Source organism: Notothenia rossii (genome assembly GCF_949606895.1).
Source record: "Notothenia rossii genome assembly, chromosome: 6".
In the NCBI taxonomy this organism is placed as follows: Eukaryota; Metazoa; Chordata; class Actinopteri; order Perciformes; family Nototheniidae; genus Notothenia; species Notothenia rossii.
This window is the reverse complement of record NC_136909.1, coordinates 29,877,477-29,889,534: the sequence shown is the minus strand read 5'-3', so window position 1 is coordinate 29,889,534 and position 12,058 is coordinate 29,877,477. Positions and strand designations below refer to the sequence as shown.

General features: G+C 40.2%; 2 protein-coding genes across 3 annotated transcripts in view; one reads left to right on the top strand and one right to left on the bottom strand.

Moving 5' to 3' along the window:
- Positions 1–475: 475 nt before the first annotated feature.
- Positions 476–9,695, bottom strand: fbxo21 (F-box protein 21). Of its 2 annotated transcripts, none has more exons than XM_079687617.1 (12): positions 9,446–9,695; positions 8,734–8,869; positions 8,400–8,524; positions 6,620–6,741; positions 6,314–6,460; positions 6,036–6,172; positions 5,801–5,937; positions 5,074–5,253; positions 4,760–4,892; positions 3,768–3,958; positions 3,528–3,685; positions 476–867 (listed from the first exon to the last, which is right to left on the bottom strand). In XM_079687617.1, the coding sequence occupies exons 1-12, from the start codon at positions 9,667–9,669 to the stop codon at positions 611–613; spliced, it is 1,947 nt and encodes a 648-aa protein (XP_079543743.1). In that variant the 5' UTR covers positions 9,670–9,695; the 3' UTR covers positions 476–610. The 2 variants fall into 2 exon arrangements, with proteins under 2 accessions (XP_079543743.1, XP_079543744.1); XM_079687618.1 differs by having other exon boundaries at positions 8,400–8,509.
- An 831-nt stretch (positions 9,696–10,526) lies between these two features.
- The window catches only part of nf2a (NF2, moesin-ezrin-radixin like (MERLIN) tumor suppressor a), a 36,401-nt gene continuing 34,869 nt past the window's right edge, over positions 10,527–12,058 (top strand). The window contains exon 1 of the mRNA XM_079688909.1: positions 10,527–11,334. Coding sequence (XP_079545035.1) covers positions 11,221–11,334 — 114 coding nt within the window. The 5' untranslated portion in view covers positions 10,527–11,220. The remainder of the gene's footprint in view (positions 11,335–12,058) is intronic.

The window sequence follows — 12,058 nt, the reverse complement described above, 5'->3', positions numbered from 1 at the left end:
TGGCACTGTAACTGGGGGTTTGGAGTAGATGCTGGGGGCTTATTTGACTGGTGCTGTATGCAGGAAGGGGTTTGTATCTCTGGTTTAGGGGGCATTCCTTGGTTAAAGGTAAAGATTTACAGTACCTGGAAACCCATCCTGAACTCACTCGTCCAGTTGTGTTTTTTTAAAAGGTGTTTTTGTAATGTTGAGTTTCCATGGTTTTCTTCCAAACCCATGACGACTGGATTTCAGTATCCTGCATCCTGGAAAATTAACATTGAATAGGCCATCAAACTTCAAAGCTTGATCTTTGTTTTCACAACAAATATTACAGCGTTCAACTTATGCTACTTGTTTCCATACTTTTTGGTCTTTTTCAACACTTTTCCAAAAATGTAAAAGTTAAAATAAATAATTTCAGACCTGTGGTTGAAAAACACATTTGTAAATAATTTCTTGTTGCACCGAATCAGTTTCTGAAAATACTGTACTGTATACTGGCTGGTTTTTACAAAAACCTCATCATTACACGTGTCCTGGTCTCTTGTATGTGCAAAAAAGAGCAGCAAAGTGGATTGTGAGTTGAGAATGGGGGACCAGTGTTTGATTAGCAGGGTGTAGGGCACAGCTACATTGCTACATGGCCATGGCTTGTTGGTTGTTGGTTGTTTTGGTCTGCGGCAGGAGCCTGGTCCTGGGTCCCAGAGCCGGGCGTCAGTCTGTGGTAAAGATCCTGCACTGTGGCCAAAGTTTCCACCATGTCCTCTGGGTATCGTGTCTGCAGTTCTTCGTTGGCAAAGTAGTGGTCGTTGGCAAACTCGGAGAAGTATCGTCCCACCTCTGGGTGTCCAATCTCGAGGGGGGCCGAGTGAGGCTCCAGGTTCTCTGGGGAACAGAAATTAAAAAGTGTCACATTCTGATATGAGAGAATGTGCATAAAGGTTACCATAATTCACTAAGTAGATGAAAGAAAATAAAGTCACCGCCATTATTTATATACATACCAGAGGCCTATACTACGAAGCCGGATTTTCGCTTTGCGAGCTAACTTCAGGGAAAACACTGGGTTTCCAGTCCTACGACGCTGGTTCACTTCTTACCGGGCTAGATCTCCATGGTAACTTATGCTAAACGGCTAGCTTGGTCCAGAGCAAGTTAGGTTCCAGGGTAAGAGATCAACTCAGTGAAAGCACTGCCTGCTGACCAATCAGAGCTCAGTGTGCAGAGTTTAAAGCGATCAGGTCATATTACAGGAGAAAGGAAATACAGTTTAGACCGCCATTGCAGGAAAGACGGCCGGCCAAAATCAACTGACTGTGAGAACGTGAAAATTAATAGAATATCACCTCCCATCCTCAGAGCAATCTGACTATAATAACATTAGCGTTAAGAAAGCTTACATAAATATCTGTCACAACAAAAGTAACCGGATCAAAGTAACATTACGTACAGTCCGCTGCACTGTGAGTGCAGACGTTGATGTGTCCCATTATCATTCATATCACATCATAATGTATCATATATTTCTTTATCTGAGTCAGCTTCTTGAGCCGTATGGCCGTGCAACACTCAGTGTCACATACTGTAGCCTATGCAGAAGTATTATTTTAAGCAACACATTAAGTTGACGAAACACTCAAGTCAAATGTAATTAAAGTCAGATCCACTCGTGTCTTATGGGGCAGTGATATCATAAACCTGTTAATGTACGCATTCAAACACTTTTTCTTTTACCAGCTGTATTCACCTTGCAGGTGCAGCTATGTGGCTTTTATCCTGGATAAAATGTTTAAGTCATGGATGTTTAAAGTTTAACTTCTTCATATTTGTCTAATATTATAGTTGACTTTTCATTCAGGAAGTATGACGCTCTGCGCTGTCAGTACGCTTCTCCATGTTTGTGATTGGTCGAATGCTCCAGATACCACCCCTTTCATGTGAACGCGCACCTAACTAGATAGGGCCAAACTGGCTTAAGTTAACGAGTTGATAACCGGCGTCATAGGACAGCTTAGCGGGAGCGCGTTTGTTTTGGATTAGGTAAGACGGCTAACTCAAACATATCCAGGATATGTTGAACTGGATTCGTAGTACAGGCCTCTGGGAAAACACACAACTTTGAAATGTCAAATGTGTTTTGGCATCACAAGCTTTATGTCTTCTCCTTGCACTATTTCTATCCTATTTTATTTGTATTTACTTGCACTATTATATCGGATTTATTGTGTTGCACTGTTGGAGGAGCCTGTGACCTAAGATTTTCTTTGATATATCTACACTGTAGCTATGTAGAAATGACAATAAAAGCCTTGAATCTTGTCTTCCTGCAGCAGTACATGAGAGCAACGGGACTGATCAATACAAAGCTCCCTCAGGGTGTGCAGGGACAGTATGCAGGTGCATGTTAAGGTGTCTGAGAGCGCAAAGATAACAGGTACAAACAATGGAGCTGTGTAGTATTGGCAGCATCAGCAGAGTGAGCAGTTAAGTACAAGGAAGTAGTATTAGGAAATACATATAAATCAGCCTAATGTATTTAAGTGGGGTTAAAATGTAGGTCAGTTTCAGATGCTACAAAGGTCTCGTAAAAAGGAATGAGGTTTACATGGCATTTATCAAAGGGTAAATAAATACTGAATGTATTTGTCCCACCTTCAGTTAGATTATAAGAGCTTTATTTCCTCATTCACTGGTTTGTTTATATGCTTCTATGAAAACTTAAAGTGTTACATTGTTTTGCTGCTGACTTCCTCTTGGCTTTTCACTAGAATTGAGAAATTATTTTGTATCTGTTTTTAGCTGATAACATATATTATTGTTCATTGCAATTATATAACATTTCTTTACATGGAATTAAAGAGACACTTCTTATTTAATATGAAATGAAGCTGCTGCACTGATCGCTTGACTTCCATGTCTAAAATAATTCAATTATTCATAAGAACATATATTATATTATAGATTGCTTACAGCTCTGTAGAAGTTTGGAAGTGTTAATCACTCATTCATATCCATATTGCTCTAAACAGAATGAAGCTTTAAAAAAAAAAGTCACAATCATTATACTGCATTAGTATTACAGGTCAAAGGTTTTTACAAATGAAGCTTAGAGGTCATAATGTGCTTTAGGGTAAATTCATACACATTCTGATGTTTTAAGCAGATAATACATTAGAGCTGCTTATAATAAATAAATCATCTGAAATGTAAGTCCATCAATGTCCGTTACTAACCGCAACTATGAAGTACTTTACCTTTTGAGTTATTTTAAAATGCTATGTAATGTGTTATGATTGCTGTTTAAAAGCATAATGAATATCCAGAAGCACTCATAATTATAACTTCACCTCATAACTATAATTATACAGATCTACAAGCAGATTATATTTCATTAGTAGAGCTTAGACAGTGTTACCGACATATTCTCCCAAAATACCAACAATACTATGTGTATATAAATATACTTGTGTTAAAAAAAGATTCTTGCATCACCTTATTGCAAGAGTAGACATAACGTGGAACTGACTGATTTGGATTGTTCTTACCCTGCGCTGCGTAGCGACAAGTCCCATCCTGTACGAGGACGTTGTAGAAGGGCTGGTTGGCCCCGCTGGACAGCTGGTGGACCCTCATGGTGGTGATCCACTCCTGACTCATGGTGCACTTTGGGTCCCAGCCGTAGATCACACAGTTATATCCCGACCTGGGGGAACACATGGAGACGGACAGACGATGAGAAGTTTGAAAAGAGAAGGATTGTTGTACTGCACGTTAGCCTCACCCACCTCTTGTGTTTCATGATGAGGCCGACTGAATACTGGACCTCCACGTGTTCTGCATCACTGCGCTTCTTCACCTCGGGTGTAGCAGGATGTTTCTTGTGCTGGATGTGCTCCAGCGTGTGCTGCACCAGGTAGCCCACTGCCCCGTGCTGGGAGGGGTCCAACGCCTGGATGTGCTGCAGGATGTCGAGCACCTGGGACGGAGGATTTTCAATATCGTTATATTATGAGTAATGTCATTTCTAGTTTTAAAGCCTATCAAACATGAAAGTAACGTAATATTCTGAATATATCAGAATGTTTGTCTTTTCCTGCTTAGTCACTATATCCACATTACTGATGATTATTTCAAAGAACTACTAATGGTTACGCCTACAATATTGTACCTATAACGATTGAGGTATTTGGTCAAATCATGATATTCAGCTTTCGGAATATTTCCCAGCTCTAAAATATAAAGAGTGCTGCAGGAATCCATTTTGTTAAGCCTACTTGAAAGCTAGCATCGCCAAAATGCCAATGGGATTCCACCAATGGATAATGCAAGAAGGAAAAAGCTAACATTAGCCTGTGAACGTACAACAACCCGGTTGCATAACTTAACATCCCCGCCACTAAGCTGAAGGCTTTCTAGTGTTTGGTCTGAGGCCATTAAGTAGTCTCATTTAGAAACTTCAGCACACACGGCTGGGATATTTACTGACCTTTATTAGGTCAAAGAACATCATATGTTTACCTAATAAAGGTCAAAGGACTCAAAAATGTTTTACTAAAAATGTGAACTGCTAGTAAAACCACATTGTCCTGTAATTCCCTCTTCTCATAACTTATTTCAGACCTTTAAACAGAAATTGACCATTGATTTCAAGATGAGGGAACCAAGCGCTAAGTACATTTTGGGTGCCAGGTTTCATTCCTGCAGCACTCTACAGGGCTGGAGAGATAGTGCTTTGGAAGGTAATACTTTATCATATAGAGCATTATTAAAAAAAAACCTTTTCTGGCCAGATGCCCAGGTGGAAGTAGAGGCGTGCCTGCAGCAGCAGGTACTGCACATTGTCTGGGTTGATAGTGAGGTAAAGGTCAAGAGAGTCTCTCAGCAGCTGGTAGGATTTCTCATTGCCCTCCCTAAAAGAAAACCACACAGTTAGGGTGAAGTAACAAATCATTACATTGATTGAGTCATTTCATTCTGTGATACGTTGAAGGAATTGATTTCATTTTAGACGTCATTTAATAACATCTTATGCCTTGACCATCCATCAAAAGAAGACTCAGTAGTGATAGTCAGCTTTTGAGTCTCTCTTACCCTCTCTTGCCGATGTTGAGCAGGTTCCCCACCATCCTCAGCAGAACCTCCGTGGTGCTGATGGCACTGTAGTAATCTGCCGTCACCTGGTGGCCAATCAGGTACTCACACTCCTTGGCTGTCAGCTGTTTGCCTTTACCAAAGGCATCAATGTAGACATAGTCATAGATGTCCTCGCTCCTGCAGGTGCAAAGTTTGGTCAATTATGATGTGAAAAATATATTTGACAGGTATCTATCACAAAGTGTCTGCATAACTACTAAAGCATCAAAGCATGCTTGTATTTCTAACACAATGCACCAGAATTAGCTGATGTACATCCATTCCAGTGAACAGAAAACATTTAACTTGCAAAGCAAAAAAAAGTAAAATGTAATTAGTGTCTATTCTAGTTTATACCAAAAAGACAACCAAAATAGCTGAGAACTTGTCAGATTTCAAAGTAGGCTGCCTAAAAATATACTATTAAACAAGATGGATTTTGAATATTATTTGTTCATGTTGACGACAATAAGCAGAACTAGGATTTTATGAAAAAAGGAAGTTAAAAACAGAAATTGACTCAATGAAACAAAAAGGACAACAAATCCTTTGATGTACGACCAAAGAATATCTCAATGTCGTTTCATTTCCTGATTGGTTGGTTCAACAAATCATGTAAATGGCAGCTCTACACTGAAGATGATGTTAAAACGAAATGTTAGGATATTTTACTTTCAAACCTTACCCTCTTTGTTTTTGGCACCAGCGCAGCAGAAAATGATTGGGGAAGTTGACAGGTTCCACCTGAACCCCCAGTTTATGGGCTAACGTCATGTAGAGGACCGAGAGGCTTATGGGAATACCTGTACGGCGTAGTAGCACCTGAATGAACAACAACATGGCTTAGCGAGTCCTGAGATTTTAATGGTTAAAAAAATGGTTGAAAAGCTGAAAGTTTAAATTATTTTTAAACAATCTACCTGGTGGATGTAAGAGTTGAGAGGGTTGTAGTAGTCAGACTCGTTGCCTTTGTATTGAAGCTGCTCGTACAGGACAGAGTTTAAAGCACACACCACCTGCCTCTGGAGCTCAAAGTCCTCCACGACAAAACAGTCTCCTATACAATAAACAAGAAATCAGACATGCACATAATAAATATGGCTGAAAGGGAAAATATTGTGCAGCTGACAGATATGGCCCAAATACAATGGTATTCTAAATTGAGAGGACATGATTTTTTGTTTTTTGAAAAGCCCACCTTGAGCGATGCGCAGGCTGGGGTGAGAGGAGTTCTTGATTTTCAGCATCTTCTTCACTTTTTCTGCAATCTCATCCAGTTGTGCTGATACGCTGTTCAGTGTGACCTCAGCCAGAGGGTTACAATACTGATCCACCAGTATGGCACCTAGAGAGGCCGGCAAGAGCAAGTGAGGGGGTGAATAATTGGATTTAATTGTGAAAATTAAAAACAAAAGCAAGACCAATCAAATGTGAAAATGCACTGTATGTACTGTAGAAGCTGAACAGTGCAATTTGTGTTGTTTGCCATGTATTCATGCCTCACCTTCTAAAGCTGACTGCTGCTCTGCAGGCTGCTCCAGGAAAGTCTTCAAACTCCTCAGGATGTTCTGTTGTCTCAGGAAGTAAAGGATTTTCTTTGCATAGTACTTCAGAGTCAAGCTTTTACTAAGGAAGGGCACAGAATGAAAGAGAGACACATTATTGGTCCATTGGCGCCGACGTCTCGAGCCGTATCTGGCCGTGCAACACTTACAGTGTCACATAGCCTACTGTATGCAGAAGTATTATTTTAAGCAACACATTAAGTTGACGAAACACTCAACTCAAATGTAATTATGTTAATTATTTAACTATTAAATCAGATCACTCGTGTCTTAGATGAGGCAGTGATATCATAAGCCTGTTAATGTAGGCCTACGCATTCAAACACTTGGTAGTTTATTTATTTTTTAACCATTTGTTCTGTACGAAGCCCTGGAGGGTTCATAGAGAGAAAAATAAATAAAAGGGGCGTGTGTGTGTGTGTGTGTGTGTGTGTATGTATGTGTATGTGTGTGTGTGTGTGTGTGTGTGTGTGTGTGTGTGTGTGTGTGGGCATTTGTTTATGATAGTGTTGTTCGTTCCGGTTCACTCCGGCAGGACTATAGCACTACATCGAGATTAAGATTAAACACATTTCTTTCACTTGGGAATATACATACAGTATAACTATGGAGAACCAGATTTGTGTAAATTACTGTTCGTGGTAATTTGAAAACAAATGCCGGTGGTGTCGGACACACACAAACACGCACACACAGAGCGGAGCTGAGCACAAACACACACACACATCATGCGCCCCAGTGACAGGACATCTCCTTCATAAAACGAGTGGGAATACTCTGGTAGTTCGATGTGTGTATAGGTGTGTGGTTAAACGTAGCAGCCTCGATCTCCATTCAGCGGTTCTAATGAAGGGAAACGCAGTGAAGTAAACAGTAAAAGGCACAGCTCTTTGCAACTGGTGCTGCTCTTCTCAGATTCTGTTGAGTTACACGTTACTGCCTCCAGTGCCCTGTACGACGAAGCCAGTTCAACAGACCCTGGATATGTTTGATTTACCCGGCTTAACTAACCCTAACAAACGCGATGTCGCTAAGCGGTCCTACGAAGCTGGTTATCAACTCAGTAAATCAACCAGGGTTTCTCTGTCTGGCTGAGAGCGCGTTCACGTGAAAGGGACGGGGTTAGCAACATTGGACCAATCACAAACATGGAGACGCGTGCTGACAGCGCAGCGTCATACTTCATGAATGAATAGTGTAAATAGCAAATCCTGCTTTGTAGTACAGGCCACGTAACGCTTTTAATGAGTTAATAAAGCGCGGCCTCGTTGTATTTAAAACGTGGCCACGCTTTATTAATATTATAGTTTCATTTTCATTTATGAAGTATGATGCTGCGCTGTCAGTACGCTTGTCCATGTTTGTGATTTGGTCAAATGTTGCTAGCCCCGCCCCTTGAATGCGCTCTCAGCCGGAGAGAGAAACCCTGGGTTGATTTACTGAGTTGATAACCAGCGTCGTACGACCATATAGCGGGATCTCGTTTGTTAGGATTAGTTAAGATAACTCAAACATATCCAGGGTATGTTGAACTGGCTTCGTAGTACAGCGCTAATGTCAAAGAAACAAACATTATATTTAAATTTTACCAGGAGGCAGTGACAAAGATATTTGGGAAGGCTTAGCCTTCCCTAGCCTACAGTACCCGCTGCCCCTGATCAACACTGCAGTGTGTGGCAGGTTTAAGGTTGTAGTGTATGTGCACACTGCTGCTCTTACCTCTTTTCTGAGTTGAGTATGAAGAGGAGCTCGTCTTCACAAAAGTGCTCTGGCATCCCAAGTGACTCGATCTCTGCAAAGCTGTCTCCGAGCACCTGGCCAACGCAAGGCTGGGTTACAGATCTCTGGGTTAGTTTGGGGAGTAGAAATCTCACATCTCACACAGAGACAAATGCATTTAAGCATCTATTGATGGAAAATGTACTGATTGGACTGATTCCTTTCTCTTTTCTGTCATATACTGTATATTTATGTATCAAACAAGGTCTGATGTAACATAGTATTAATCAGTTGAGAATCAGTATATGTTCAATATTACAAATGGATTACTTACGACTTCTGTGAAGAATCTCTTAGAGATCGATTCCACCGTCCTTCGTATTTGTATGCCAACTCTATGGCGTGTTTTGTATTCTCTGAGCCAGTCACAGCACTCATTTTGACGATAAAACCTCTGCAATCGTGGCCATCTGTTGATGAAGGCAGTACAATTGTTATTCCGGTGAATCTTTTAGAGCATGATCATAATGCAGCATAATGCCTGAGGCACTATATGAGATTTCTATGAGATCATTTATCATCCTGATGCATGCATGGTTTGCTATTTGTACAAAGGAAAGCAATCAGGAGAGTGATAGCCAAATCGGTCAGGAGGAGGGCTGAGCTTTTGGCAAGAGCTGCACTCTCCTGCATTTCACAGGCAACATGTTACATTCAAGGTCACACAAATTAATTATTGGCAGTTTGGGGTAAGAAGGAATATAAGCTGCAACGTGTGAAATGTTTAAACGCGTAGATATAAAAGCTTCACAGAGAGCTGGCTGCTGGCCTGGAGGGGTGATGCATTTGGTGCATCAGCAGGATGTCAATGGATGACAGCTGCTTGTGAGTTCGCAGTAAAGGCAACCATTTTTAAGTACAATGAGCAATGTAGGGCTCTAAATAAGACAGATAATAAAGAAAAGACGGCTTCGTTTCGGTAGATGTTGGTAAATAGCCACCAAAAGCAGTAACTGCGACGATATAGCACAGAGAAATAACAGCACCTGAGTTTGTACTGGTGTCCCCAGACCTTCCCCCTTTCATGGCAAACGTCGTGTAGCCGCTTGCAGCAGCAGGAGACGTTACAAATGTCGACATTTTTGAGGACTGGAAAGCACAGGATGTGTTCTAGCAACTCGGTCGGCAGGTCGGTCAAATTTTTTGATTGAGGGTCGGATATAATCCCATTTAGACTTTGTTGTCCCTCTGCGACTGCAGACGTCGCCATCTTTACTGTTTACCCAGATTACCTCATTGAACAGGCGCCGCCCATTTATGGCGCAGGGGGCATGGCTAGGGGCGGGGCAAGGGGGTGTAGTGCAATGTGATTGGTTGTTCGGTCAGGAGAAGGGAGGCCATGCCACCTTCAGGGTTCCTTGGACGCTCGAGATTTATGTTATTTTAGAAAAAGAATCACAAATGATAAAAGTCCGTTCCTCAGCAGCAGTCAAAATAAACTACATTTTTAAGTTACTTCTCCACACTCATAACATGTCCATTGTCTGTGTCAAATACATGTTTGTTACAGATAAATCATAATTTATTTACAAAGAATACAACACTTGTGTGATTACCTGTTAGCAAAACTGATTGTTATTATTATTCAGCTTCCTGTAGCACCTGCCAGAAGGGGAAATTAATATCTACGAACAATACATGTAAGTAGGTTTGCAGCTGATTCATTCTTTAATAACAATATAGATGCTATTGTTTAATTCATAATATCGGATCTTATTTGTCCGAAAACAATGAAAAACGGCAAAGGCCTATCATCAGTTATCTTGTTTTTTTTCCTGGCCAACACTTTGAAACTCAAATCTGAATAAGTGACTACTCATTTTAGCTCAGAAATACATTTAGAATCTAGAGCTTGATTATTTTCGACCCTACTTTTTGTAAACTTTTTGTTTACATCAGGATACACTGGCTACTTTTGGCTATGGTTTGACAAATTGCAAAAGAGAAAACAAAAACAATGTATTATTACTGCATATATTCAGATAGATAGAAACTGTATTGATCCCATATTAGGAAATGATTTTGTTAAAGCAGCATTGTAACATAATAATATCAATAATTATATGTTTGACCATAAAAAAGCATTGTTTTCTTTTGTCAGCAAATTCATTTGATCAACTGTGCACTACGATGTTATTACAACGATCTTGACGGTACTTGAATGCAGCATTGCTTTGAGAATGAGCTTCGTAACAAATGGTTAGCAGCAGGTTTTAGGTAGCTATCGCTTCGAGTAAACATGCAGAAGTGTTTTGAACTGTCCAGGAGAGATATATTGGCTTAATTTTTCCCCCCCGGACTCTTAGAAGAATACGTCAACGGATTTAAAGTTAGAAAGACGGATACCTTTAGCGCAAGAAATGGGTTTGTAATGTACACGTTAGTTAGTTAGTTGGTTAGTTCCTTATTTTCTTTTTAACCTGTTAGCTAACGTTAGCAGCAAGGATAGGACGGTACACTTGTCTATTCTGCTTATGCTAAAAGTAAACTAACTTGTTTTGTAGGTAACCCGATATTACAAAAATACTACCATTTAAACATGGAATCTGTCTTATACATTCATAAGTCAAGATAATGTCAGCGATAGCCTCATTTAAACCTGAATGAAACTTGTTTTAAACATATATATATTGATAGTTGAAGGTGCTAGAGTAAAGCTGGACAGTCACATCCATATAGTGTAACAGAAATAATGCCTTGAAAGTGCACTTCTTTTGTAGGACTTTGTATAAGTAAATAGTACGTTTGTAAGCTTTTCACCATGGCAAGTGCCTTAGCAGCAAAAATGGGATTCAACTCATTGTTAAGAAAACAAGCCAAGAACTTCAACGTCAGGATCTGCACAATGGAGTCAGACATGGAGTTCAGCTGCGAGGTGTGTATGAGTGTGTTTCAGAAAATGAGCAATATTAAATTCAACTTTACTGCAAACTTTACCTGAACATAACACGAAATGCATCCGAGTCCTCCTACTGACTGGGATGACAATTGTCATGCAGTGTATTGCAAATATAACCGTATTCTAAGCATTACCATACACTGTAACGACACCTTGAATTGATGTGTTGTTACGCTTTTACCAGGGGACAACAGTGATGATGGTCACATATAATATCGAGTTTCACTTTCGACACTAGATGGCAGCAAGTAACTGATCAAACGCAATTTGTATAGTTGGTTTATTCTACAGGAGAGCATATCTGTTATGTATCTCTGTTTTATGCAGCAATGGAATCATGAACATTTTAGTCAATGCAGTATTGGACTTGTCGCAGTGCTGTGTGAATCATCCTTCAGTGTGAGGTTAAAACACACTGATGTATGCTGGTTTTGAATGTATTTTGGGCCTTCCTGTAGTATCTTATGGTTAAGCATATGATTTGTTTGATGATAAAGCAGAGTTGAAAGGGATAGAAATGACTCGCAGACACCTCCTCTGTATTTAAAGGGGAGGAACCCTTCATGGTTTGCAGTTGGTAATTACACAGAGCAGCATACTGTTAGTCGCAGGTTTCTATTTTCTGTGCTGGGATGATAATTGTATCAATTATGGGTTTTGTAAATAGTATTTAGCGGGTATTGGTTGTATAGACTAAGTG